We start from the raw sequence: 12,136 nt of genomic DNA, 5'->3' as shown, positions 1-12,136 counted from the left end.
AGTAGGAGAAAGTGGATCCCTGAGTATTAACACAGTTGTTGTCTTTTATTATGAAGCCACAGGAAACTCCAGTCTGTAAACTCACATATTTACACCTTTTTTTCCCACTTGTAACCAGATCTTCTACGGTCCCTTTCAATATGATTTGATTCACACTCATAGCTTTGGCTCTCTCAATAGCTCTCGTGTCCACATATTTGGAACTGTCCTCTCCTAAGTTCCAATCAGACATTTTTTTTTAAATCACATGCTAGACTGTGCTATAGTACTCTCAAAGTCATAATTTACAAATCTGAACTCATCTTTTGTTGATCAACGCACAATTCTTCCCTGTATCTCCATATCCACTAGTCACCTAAGTTGGGAAAACAGAAACTCATCCTTGTTCCCCTTTCTCCCTTACCTCTTACATCCAGACAGCAAGTTACATTTCATTTCCTAATGACTGAGTGACCTAAACTGCCTCCTAACTTTCCTTTCCTAACCTACTTTTCGACCTTAAATCTATCCTTACATTGTCACCAGGTTGGCTGTGTTGCTGTCCCCATTAAACTCCTTGAATAGAGATCCGCCTACCCCGGAGGGAAGATCCACCACAGTCCAGCTCTTAGCGGTGCAAGCTCTGCTTGCGCAGAGGCACCATCTCCTTCCCTGGTTTCATCTCCCTCCTCCCCACACACATTCGATGCTCCTGTCATTCCGAGCTGTGTGTTCTTTCCAAAGCCTGGCACGTTCTGCTCCTGGGTAAATGCTTTCCTCTGGCCTAGAAGTCTCCTTCTCTCTCTTCTGGGTAGCCTTTATTCACAACTTGCAACACTGATCTTAAAAATTACCTCCCTTGGTAAGTTTTTCTTGCCTCATCCTGTCCCCAGTTCTCAATCGGATTTAGATGCTCTTCCTCTGTACTTGCACGGCCTGTCGAACAACTGTCTTAGCACTTACCCTTCTTACCACTGTTTACTTGTCTTTCTCTCCCAGTGGACTCTGAGATCCTTGAAAGCAGGGAATGTGTCATCTAGCTCTGCATTCTCCAGCACCTAAGGCCAGTACCTGGCACATAATAAATTCCTATTGAATGAATGAGCGCATGAGTGAATAAATGAAAACCAGGAAATTAGGGGCTAAATAGGAAATGCTTGATGATCAAAAAGCACAGAAAACTTCCCACCTTATCCAAGCCTAAGAGTCTTGAAATAATTTAATAATTTGTCAATCTGTTTGCTTTTGCAATGTAGCACGGAAAAGGCTTTCATTTTCTTTTAGGTGGCATAGCTGCTTTTGGAAACGGTGCCTCTCAGAGGCTCATGTTGCCTGGACCAGTCCCATACGGGATTAACTATGCTTGTGGTTAATTGTTGTGTTAAGGAGAATGAGGTACACTTTAAAAATTAAGTGAAAAAACTAGAAATCTTTATTAAATTAGTAATGGGTGAATGAACTAATCTTTCATTGGATATGCATACACAGATATGAACATGAAGATAAATTCCTGGGCATAACCTTTCTCACTAGCTCTAAATTCTAAATAACCACTGCATAAACCCATTCTGACCTTCCTTGAGGGTTTAAAGGTTTGAAGTTTAGTCATCCTGAATGTTTTTTGACTTCTCTAGGAATAGTCGGATGCATTTAGATACTCACATTGTGCTCCTCCAGATATAGCATTCCTGTAACCTTTCTTTTACTTCTATAACGCTAACTGACCTAGCTTAAAAACATCATCCTCTATAAATCAGTACTTTCTTCTAATTTTGGCAAGGCTTATGCTTGCCTTTATTAGAACTTGGTTCCATCATTTCTTTTTTTTTTTTTTTTTTTTTGGAGACAGAGTCTCGCTCTGTTGCCCAGGCTGGAGTGCAGTGGCATGATCTTGGCTCACTGCAAGCTCCACCTCCTGGGTTCAGGCCATTCTCTTGTCTCAGCCTCCCGAGTAGCTGGGACTACAGGCGCCCGCCACCACGCCCGGCTGATTTTTTTTATTTTTAGTAGAGACGGGGTTTCACCGTGTTAGCCAGGATGGTCTCGATCTCCTGATCTCGTGATCCGCCCGCCTCGGCCTCCCAAAGTGCTGGGATTACAGGCGTGAGCCACTGTGCCCAGCCCCATCTTTTCTTTTCTAGAGTTTGAAACAGAATGAGGTCTTTCTTCTAGCTGATGCTTGACTTACATTCATTAAATGCTTAATCAATTAACAACTTTAAAACACACTAAGTTTTTCAGCCTTTGCTTTTTATACACTGTTTTTTATTAAAAAGCCCAGTCATGGGAAAATCTAAAGTTATATCAGACCTACACTCTTAAAATACACTTAAAGAGAACAAAAAGTAGTTTTTAGAAAGCTCTACCAAGGAATATTTCTTTACATCAATATTTTCAGAAGTTGTGGGGGTCTCTCTTGAAGAACCATAGATTCACCAAACTTTGGGATGAACTTGAAGTCTAGGAAATCTTTTTTGGAGTGTGTCAGTATGTGTGTTTATAAGAAGTGGCAGTGGTGATGATGGGGTGGGGAAGGACAGTGTTGCTAAGTGAGGGGTTAGAGTGACTTGAAGCTTGTGGATCGTATCCCCAACCGTCCTATCTCCTTCATAGATTGCCCTCCCCAACCTGGACAGAGCTCCAAAGAGTAGTGCAGTGTCCACGCTGGTTCTGCGTTTGCAGCCTTAAGATATTCTGACACCACTCTAGGATCCTGAAACACAGGCCAAGGACTTTCTCTGTGTTGAACACCTTCCTGGGAGGCTAAGGAGTTACAGAATCCAGGAGTGAGAGCTGCTGGCATTGATTTTACTTTGATGGCAGAGGAATGAGCCACAGATGCTGGAAAGTCTCTAGAAAACACCCAATTGTCAATCTTCAGTTCTGTGATTGTAAAACATGAAATGTTCTCTTGCAATCATCGTCCATGTGTAAACTTCTTGCTTTATTATCAATCATTTTAAATGGCTGGTGTACACAGCTTTGTGTTACGGTAAATCACCTGATAATCACTGTGTAAGGGAAGCTGATGATGCACATGGATATGAGGCCATCAGATCATCTGTCTAATCTAGACAGTTGCATAATGAGTTTAAAGAGGAAACTGGACACTTTTGGAAGCTGCATTTACTCTTGAACCATTATGGAACAAGTTAGCACATGAGGAACATTGATTTGCCAAATGGAACACCCTGAAAGAGTTAATTCAACCTTGCAACTATCAACACACTCCAGGGACACAACTGATGAATTGAGAAAATCTGACTTATTTTTTGTGTAATTTTTTGAGTAATCTGAATAACATACTATTTCCCCAGTTCCTTGTCTCCTTTGAAACCTGGGCAGAACTAACGGTTTTTAAAAACTATACTGCCGAAGGGAACTGGAATAGATCAAGTATTAATAAAAGTATTGCCTTAATAGTGTTCAGGTTAATGCTTGAAATGTCCAGCAGCCACTTTAGAAACTTGCCTATGCATTTTTTAAATTGACATCCCTGGAAATACACATTTTGGTTAATAATTTAAAGCAAAATTATTAAGCAATTAAACAAAACAGCAAAAATAGAAATAAACTATTTGATTCTACTAAATCAAATATTTAAAATTCTATCAAAAATGGAATTTTCCCATGATTTGAAGTGATCTGCTGATAAAATCTCTTACAAATCATTCTTAAGCTCCTAAATGTTTTCTTCCATGAAGAAAGAAAAAGGAAAAGGAAAATAAAGCAGGTGGCTGAGCACCATTTTTATGTGTGTGTGTGTATAAGTGTGTGTATGTGTATAAGTGTGTGTGTATAAATGTGTGTGTATCTATAAAGTGGGCTGCTCAGTTTTTAATGCAGTTTTTGGCAGAAATAATAATGATGCATGGTTTCAGTGTTTGAGTTTTTAGGGCTGGATGGCAAATGCCTATCAAAGAAAAGGATATCTTCTCAGTTTTGTCCTGTGGAAGACACCTGTATAATTCTTCTTCTTCTTTTTTTTTTTTTTGAGATGGAGCCTCACTATTTTCACCCAGGCTGGAGTGCAGTGGCCTGATCTTGGCTCACTGCAACCTCTGCCTCTTGGGTTCAAGCGATTCTCACGACTCAGCCTCCTGAGTAACTGCGATTACGGGCGAGCGACACCACGCCCAGCTAATTTTTATATTTCTAGTAGAGACAGGGTTTCACCATGTTGGCCAGGATGGTCTCGAACTCCTGACCTCATGTGATCCACCTGCCTCAGCCTCCCAGAGTGCTGGGATTACAGGCGTGAGCCACCGCGCCCAGCTGATACTGCTATAGTTCTTCTAACATTAGAAGCGATTACTGTGGTCACTTCTGTAAGGAGAACACAGTATGGCACCACAGTCAGGCTGTTTAAATAGGATTCAGTGTCAACAAGAATGGGCATAGCTTTTCTAATTAATGATATCTTTTCTAATTAATGAATAATTATCATTGCGTTTTCCTGCATTATTTGTGCTTTTGGTATACAATTTTGAACTTGAAATAGGCTTAGGTGTAGCACATGCGCTGTTCACACCGCCTGTCTTTCCTCTTCGGGGATCCCTTCTCTGAGGCACTCCTACAGCATGAGAACGGATGTCAGTGGGAGTCGTGTGTTTGCCATGGGCACTGAGTTAAGTTCATTAAAAAGAAATGGTTCAGAAGCTCATTCTGAAATTGCAAAGCTTGAATGAGGGACAATAAACCCCCCAAATGAGAAGCCGGAGACCCATATATACCTACATAAATGTGTAAAAGCTGAAACTCACTGATTTGCTCTGTGAATCTGAATATAGCTCACAAAAGATCACAGAATCAGCTCCACAAATACAGAGCTCCAAATATTCCAAGTCCCAAGATTAAAAAAAAAAAGTCTGTAACCTGCTGGTGTGCACGTACATATCGGCCAGAATTCATAGTTTTTTCATGTTGTCTTCTTTAACCAGAGAGAAGAGCCTCTAGATATGCCCAAATGGTTGTATTTGATGTGGGTAAGCAAGCAGAGAACTGTGAAATGCCATTTACTATTAAATAACTTATTCTATTCCCCAATTCAATACACTGGATTTCCTTTCTTTGTGCATTTGAGTGTAAGAACCGTGGTTTCTTTTGGGGCATACACTTTTTAAATAATAAATATTTAGCAGGTGAGATCTTTTTAGTTTCCCTGGAATTACTCTGGCTAAGGAATCGTTGTGTGTGGCCATTGTTTAAAGTGGTATGAAGAGCAGCATGAAGCAGTCCCTAATACTAACTGAAGACACGGTGTCTTCACACAAGGGGACTCTGTTAGCTAGTTGGGGTCCTTTCCACGGGCCAGCAAGTCAATGGAAGAGGAGGTCAGAGCCAAGATGGTTTACTCAGTCAGTAATGAATATTTAGCTCATGAAACATATTAGTCTAACTCAGTGATTTCAAAGCTGAGTTAGAAACCATCTGATACCTAATGGAGTGTTCCCACCATACCATCCAGTAGCATGCCTAAAAATATTGGCCACTTCTCTAATGAATCACAATAGGGACATAATAATTACAAGTAACATGGAGAGAAACTGCTGCCAAATAGCAGGTGATATCTCTAGTTTTCAAAATGACAGTTATCATGCTAAAGAAACCCATCTGTGTACCCTGAAGAATCACCCTATCTACTTTACTGGTAATAAAAACTTATCAGGAATCAGGCTTTCTTCTCCTAGAATCCTTTCTGATACCAGATACAATAATATCCTTTAACTGTATTTGCATGGGATAAGTTTTCTGTGCTTACCACCAACATTTCAGAAGTAAGTGCTATCAACAGGAAGTTTTTTTTTTGTTTAATTATTGGAATAACAAGATCAACTGAGGAAGTCCTTATTTTATAAAGCAAAATACAGTGAGCAAACATGCAATATTGGGTAAATATTTTTAAAAATCAGTAACAAAAATGGCTAATGTTAACATTTTCAACATTCACTATTGGTACGGAGGTGTGAACTAACTTAGAACACAAAACAGCATTTATAGGTATTCTCTCAGTGGAGCCTTGGCAAATGCTAGCGTTTGGTTTTACCAGACTCTTCTCGGCAAATAAACACTGACCTGTCTACATCTTTGATTTATTCTTCTATTTCTTAATTCAACAAATAGCTACTGGGAGAGTTCTATATGCACGGCAACATTCCAGGAGTGGTGGGAGCCACAAAGATAATGAAAGTTTGCATTTTATGAAATACTTTTACATTTCATTTTGTACTTATACCAATACTATGACATGTGAATGGTACACTAAAGTTTGTACCAAGAAAAAAATAAAAGAAAAACATTTAAGGTAAGTAATTGGAACTAATTCTCTTTTAAAATTTCTTTGCAAGGAACTATGACAAGTATATTTTTATCAGTAGGCAAATTTATTGATTCCAGATCTTCTTCCATCTGTTTCTATCCTACAAAAGCTTTAATCTCAAGGCTTTTTAAACACCAGGCTAGTTAGAAAGCTGGCCATATACAAATGGGAATTTGAGCAGAAAAGTTTAACTTTTCTGTGCAAGGTATTTGTGCAGGAAGATGAATATAGAGCATGTTATCAGAGCTCAAGGGACTGGTGTCATGAAAGTCATAGAAAACAGGTGTTTTTCAGTGGGGGGGTGGCAATTTTTTTTCACAGTCTCGTTGCGGTTTTGGTAACACTCCAGACATTGTCAAACCTGTCAAATCCCTTCTTTATGAACTTACTGGCTAGTCTTTGTAAGGTCTAAAGTAGACACATAGACGCATGGCACTCTAAAAAATGAAATATTACAGATACGTACTAATATTCTGGGAGTAGGCCAGTTCACCAATAACTACAAAAACAAAGGCATTCCGACAGGGACTCAGAGGCCCCCCGCTGCCTCTATTAGGATGCTCACATCCCACCGCACCACCAGGTCAGGAGACAAGCAGCAGAAACTCTGTTGTCAAGGCTCTGATGAGTAGCGACAGGGGTTCAGTTTGCCCATTAACAATCTCAAACTTACACAGACAATATGTGCTGCTGTGTCTGAACATAGACAGGGCTGCTGCAGGGGCGGCCTGATAATGACACTTCCCCCCACCCTTTTCTTTTTGTGCATTTCCTTTTGAATGTGTTTTAAAGTTTAGGACCCTTAGGAGGGGCTGGGCCTTTGCTCTTTCACAGCCAAATTACAAGAATGTATGGGAAGAAAAAAAATGATCATTTGTCATTCTGACATGGTAATTCTGAATTCCTTGGGTTAAAGTGCTCTTTTTTAACACATTATTTTGAAAAATGCATAAAGGTTTCTTAGAAATTTTTTAGTCGTCTTTGCTGTAGACAGCTTATAAGGAAAATTAAGAAAACACTAGTTTTTAAAAACAGTATTTCTGTTAATTTTATTAGAAAAGTTAACTTTATATATATCATATATATAAAATTGTGAGGGTGATATTTGGTAAGATATTTTAATAATGCTTTTTGGAATAGTTTAGTTGCCCTTACAGCAATTTATCTAGCTCTAAGATTTAATAGATATACTTTAAATAAGAAATGTAATGAGTCAGTATCGGTGAAAATGTGATTTTGATGTGTTTTAATTAATTAAAACCTTTCATTCTTTAAAATACTGTTTTCCCATTATAAACAAGATTGGCTTGCCAACCTAACCCCTACTTCAGCCAGTCTGCTGATTCCTAAGTCTGAAATTCTTGGAGGTTATGTGTTCATAGAGAAATGTATCTTCTCTTTTGCACTATCATTTCTTTAAAAGGTAAAAAAATCCAAACTGGTTTACACTATCCCACATTAGCTCCACCAGTGAAATTTCTCTAATTTTCCAAACTTGATTAAAATGCATTTGTAGGCCATAAGCAAAGCCCTGTATCTGCTGCAGGAAGTTCAAGTGTCAGCACTAACCGGTACGATGAACTCCTGGGAACGAGTAAGGACACATTCAAAAACGGCCCAGCGAGCGGGGTTTGAGTAGTAGACTATACTAAAAACTTATTTCTCTCTGTTTCCCCTGCTTTCAACTAAACTGAAACCCTACCAATGCCGCCACTGTCTCCTGAAGATCTTATAATCAGAGCAGCTCTCCTGCCCAGTCTCATCTGATGGCAGCACTTTTCCTCTGCTCTTTTTTGCCTCGTTGGCAGTCTAGCCTGCTATCACTTTGAAAACAGTGCAAAGGAAGTGCTTTCCATTAACTTCCAATTTATTCCTTTCCTATTGCGATACTAAAATGAGCAAAAGGAATGCTAAGCACAGAATTTTAATGTAATTCAATTGAAAAGGTTTGTTCCTCTGACAAAATCATGCTGCTGGCTAACATTCATTTTATTAAAAGGGAATCTGTCGAAAAAGAAAAGCAATTCAAGCTACAGGAGAACTAAGCTTTATGTATAAGATACATTCCGGAAAAGTTGTATGGAAAATATTTGTATATTGAGTCATTTTTTCTACTGACTTTTATTATAATTTTAGAGGTCTGCTCCTACAGACAGAAATACTTTTGCTTCAGCATATCATGGTGAAAATCACACTAAGGAACTCAGGATTCATTTCAAAGACTATTTTGCATTTGTCAACATGCCATCCCTGCACATCTCATTTCACCTCATGGCTTGCACAGCTGAGTCAAGTGAACAAGCAATTGAGAACGCGTTTATACATGCCAGATCTTACACAACGGCTGACTCTCCCTTCACTCTCAGTGACTCCCGAGATGTGACTGTTCAGACAGCACAGTGCCCGGGCCACCACTCCACGCTATCTATTGCAACACCCTGGCTGAATGAACCTCCGACCTCTTCACATGCTTTCAGGCAACAAATGGCAATTCCTGACTTCACTTAGTTGTAAGGTTCTTTGAGGCACAGTGTAGTTTCTCCGGTAACTGATTACAAGAACGTAAGCCCTTTTATGTAATCAGCAAAGTTCACTGTAAATGTTTTAGAAGTTTTTCTTCAATGCAAGCTCCTGATACAGTCAGCATTATCAGGTGGGCAAACCTAGAGCCAAAGGCTTTATGCCCCAAACCACAGCAGCAGGATGCTTCTCAGAAGGTTTGCTGCTAAGATGCTAGGTCTGTTTGAAGCAAGATGTTAATCCTTAAGTAAAGGTAAATTTACCATGAAGCCAACTGAAACTTAAGCTTTGGGCTTCTCCCTCACATGGTCCCTCCCCTTTCCAAGGCCCTGCATCTAACTTTGTATCTTGCAATTTTGTCTTCTTTCTCAGAAAGAGGAATCTAATTTTTTTTTTCTTTAGAGATACGTTCTGGCTCTGTCACTCAGCCTGGAGTGTAGTGGCACAGTCATAGCTCACTGTGGCCTCGAACTCCTGGGCTCAAGCAATCCTCCCGTCTCAGCCTCCCCAGGAGCTGAGACTACAGGAATGAGCCACCACGCCCAGCCAGGATCCAAAAACTATATAAGCTCTAGGCTCTCAAAGACACGGAATCCTCCAGCCCTTAAGATTATATTGTTATTATAGATGATATTATTGTATCACAGTATTTTATAATCAGAGTAGAATTTTCACATACTTACTCAAAAAAAGTTGTCCATCCAGTTTCATCGCTTTTAGTGGCTAAAAGGCCACTATTGCCATGGTAAGTAAACAAAACTAATTCTAGTCCTTGAGCAGTCATGCTTTTCAAACATCCATTTGTTCCTATTGTCAACCATATCACTTGGTTATCGGGAGACACCACTCGAACTGGCATGCGATTTGGGTCCCGTCTAATTCTAAGGGTGTTGCCATTGCTGTCCGTCACAGCAGTAATATCATTGTCATTGCTGTAGCTAAAATTGTACAGGTAATCACCAGTGACTAAACTTACAGTATATTGGTGAGTACCATTGATGTCAAAGATGTAGAGTTCTTGATCAGTTGGAGATGCAACTTCATAAAAGTTCATAGAGTTAAGTAAAGGCTTATTCTTTGACACAGCCCGGATCCGGATATTCCCTAGATCCGCAATATACAGTGTACCATCTGGAGAAGCAGCCAGGGAGGATGGGGCATTGAGTTTGGCATCCTTGGCATAGCCATCTCCACTCTGGTAACAGTCACAGTTGGCATCATTTTTGCAGTCACACTCTGAAGGTATTCCGGCCACTAAGGAGATTTCCCCATCTGTTGTGACCTGCCTTATCCGGTTAATTTTCTTCTCATCAGTTTCAGTAATGTACAGGACCCCACTGTAGGACACAGCAATGGCAGTAGCTGATTCCAGTGTTGTCTGCACTGCGTGCTTCCCCACGGGATATTCCACTCCAGGAACCTGACAGTGCATGGGTCGTCCAGCAGCGATGCGAACCTGACGATTTTCAGTGATCTGTAAAACTACATTATTATCCAGGACATAAATGGAGTTATCCATAGGGTTAATGGCTAGGTCCGTGGGCCATTCCAGACGCACCTAAACAAAAAAAGAAAAGGCCTGGTTAGTCAGTTACTGCACCACAGTTAATTCGCCAGAAGAGTAAATTAGACCATTCAGGGAAATTGGCATTAATTTGAGATAAACTGTTTTGTAATAGTTTTTTCAATGGCCTCAGTAAAATAAACCAAAAAGTAATGAATGAAGATAAATATAAGAAATAACACTTTCTTTTAAAATTCAGCCCACAGTAAGATTTGCTAGTTGTAGGCAAATAGCAAATAAGCCTCTAAGTAGTGAGTCAACAGATACCAATGAGTTATGAACACACGTGTTCCTATGGCAGCAATAACCACCAAATGTTGGGGCTTTCTAGGTTATGAATAGATTAGTGTTCTATTGTGTTTTCAATCAGCCTAACAGTCAACTTTCCAATTCTAAATATAAGTCCCTTGGGACTAATCATAGTGGGTTCTCTCTACTACTCAAGGAGCTCATGCAATCAAAAGATTAGAGATTTAAGCTGTTTGGTTCTTTTTAGAAGAACTGCATGCTGCTACTTTACTGGTATTTTATTACAAATGCTTAGCATTTCTTAGTGATAACTGTTCTGTTGCCCACTGAATTCATCAAATGCAGAATGACACAAGAAAATAACTTTTTATTAGCTCCTGTGATACATGTAGATGGAACTGCCCTATCAGAACCACTGCAACACATGATATATGCAGTTTAATATGGTGCCATCACAGTCTACTGACTGAATCAGTCAAGTCACCCAGAGGAGAAACAAACGAGCCAGCTCAGTGTTGAAGCACCTGGCTGATGTGCATGCTGGTGTCACAGGTTAAAGGTCTGGCTGAAGTCAAATCGTTAGAGCCCAGGAGAGTTGATATGATTCCATTTTGGTCAACTTTCCTAATCATGGTTCCATCAACAAAGTAGATTAATCCATTCTTATCAATTGCCATTCCTGTATTTGAGAGAAGCAGGTATTAGTACTTTTTCAAAAACGGTTACTTTTGATTAACTATTAGGCCCATTATTAAACTCAATTATTTAACCCCAGTGACGACATCGGTGACAGGTAGCAGGTAGGGCTGCAGATTGCAAACACATTAGAAAAACACCAGCATAGGCATTTATAATACAAATAAATTAAAAATTCAGTAAGGAGGCAGGACATGGGGGCTCACGCCTGCAATCCTAGCACTTTGGGAGGCTGAGACAGGCGGACTGCCTGAGCTCAGGAGTTTGAGACCAGCCTGGGCAATATGGTGAAACCCCATCTCTCCTAAAAAATACAAAAAAATAACTGGGTGTGGCAGCGTGAGCCTGTAGTCCCAACTATTCAGGAGGCTGAGGCAGAAGAATGGCTTGAACCCGGGAGGCAGAGGTTGCAGTGAGCCGAGATCGCGCCACTGCACTCCAGCCTGGGTGACAAAGTGAGACTCCGTCTCAAAAAAAAAAAAAAAAAAAAAAAAAAAAAAAAAGAAAAAGAAAAAAAAATTCAGTAAGGAAATAATCCAATTTTGTCAGAATCTCCTGTGAGTATATGAATCACACAGGTAATACCTGTATGTTTCAAATATAAATTATAATGATTATATAATGTTGCGGTCTATAAATTATAGAACCAGCTTCAAATTCCATTCCAGCTAACTTACAGCAACCATATTCTTCTAACAAAAATAGATCTAAGCCAAGGTTAGTGTTTTGTTGACCCTGTTACAATGAAATTTTCTATGATGAATAATTCAGTACAGATACTTTTTTCCAGTCCTTGTTCACATAATAGT

At 39.7% G+C, this 12,136-nt stretch overlaps 1 protein-coding gene across 18 annotated transcripts in view; it reads right to left on the bottom strand.

Moving 5' to 3' along the window:
* TENM3 (teneurin transmembrane protein 3) overlaps positions 1 to 12,136 on the bottom strand; it is a 1,046,942-nt gene that overhangs the window by 29,615 nt on the left and 1,005,191 nt on the right. For all 18 annotated transcript variants that reach the window (XM_008000348.3, XM_073017739.1, XM_073017738.1 and 15 more), the window contains 2 exons: positions 11,156 to 11,310; positions 9,502 to 10,376 (listed from right to left, as the gene is read on the bottom strand). In XM_008000348.3, coding sequence (XP_007998539.3) covers positions 9,502 to 10,376; positions 11,156 to 11,310 — 1,030 coding nt within the window. The remainder of the gene's footprint in view (positions 1 to 9,501; positions 10,377 to 11,155; positions 11,311 to 12,136) is intronic.

Source organism: Chlorocebus sabaeus, chromosome 7 (genome assembly GCF_047675955.1).
Source record: "Chlorocebus sabaeus isolate Y175 chromosome 7, mChlSab1.0.hap1, whole genome shotgun sequence".
Taxonomy (NCBI): domain Eukaryota; kingdom Metazoa; phylum Chordata; class Mammalia; order Primates; family Cercopithecidae; genus Chlorocebus; species Chlorocebus sabaeus.
This window is presented reverse-complemented; position numbering and strand designations above follow the sequence as displayed.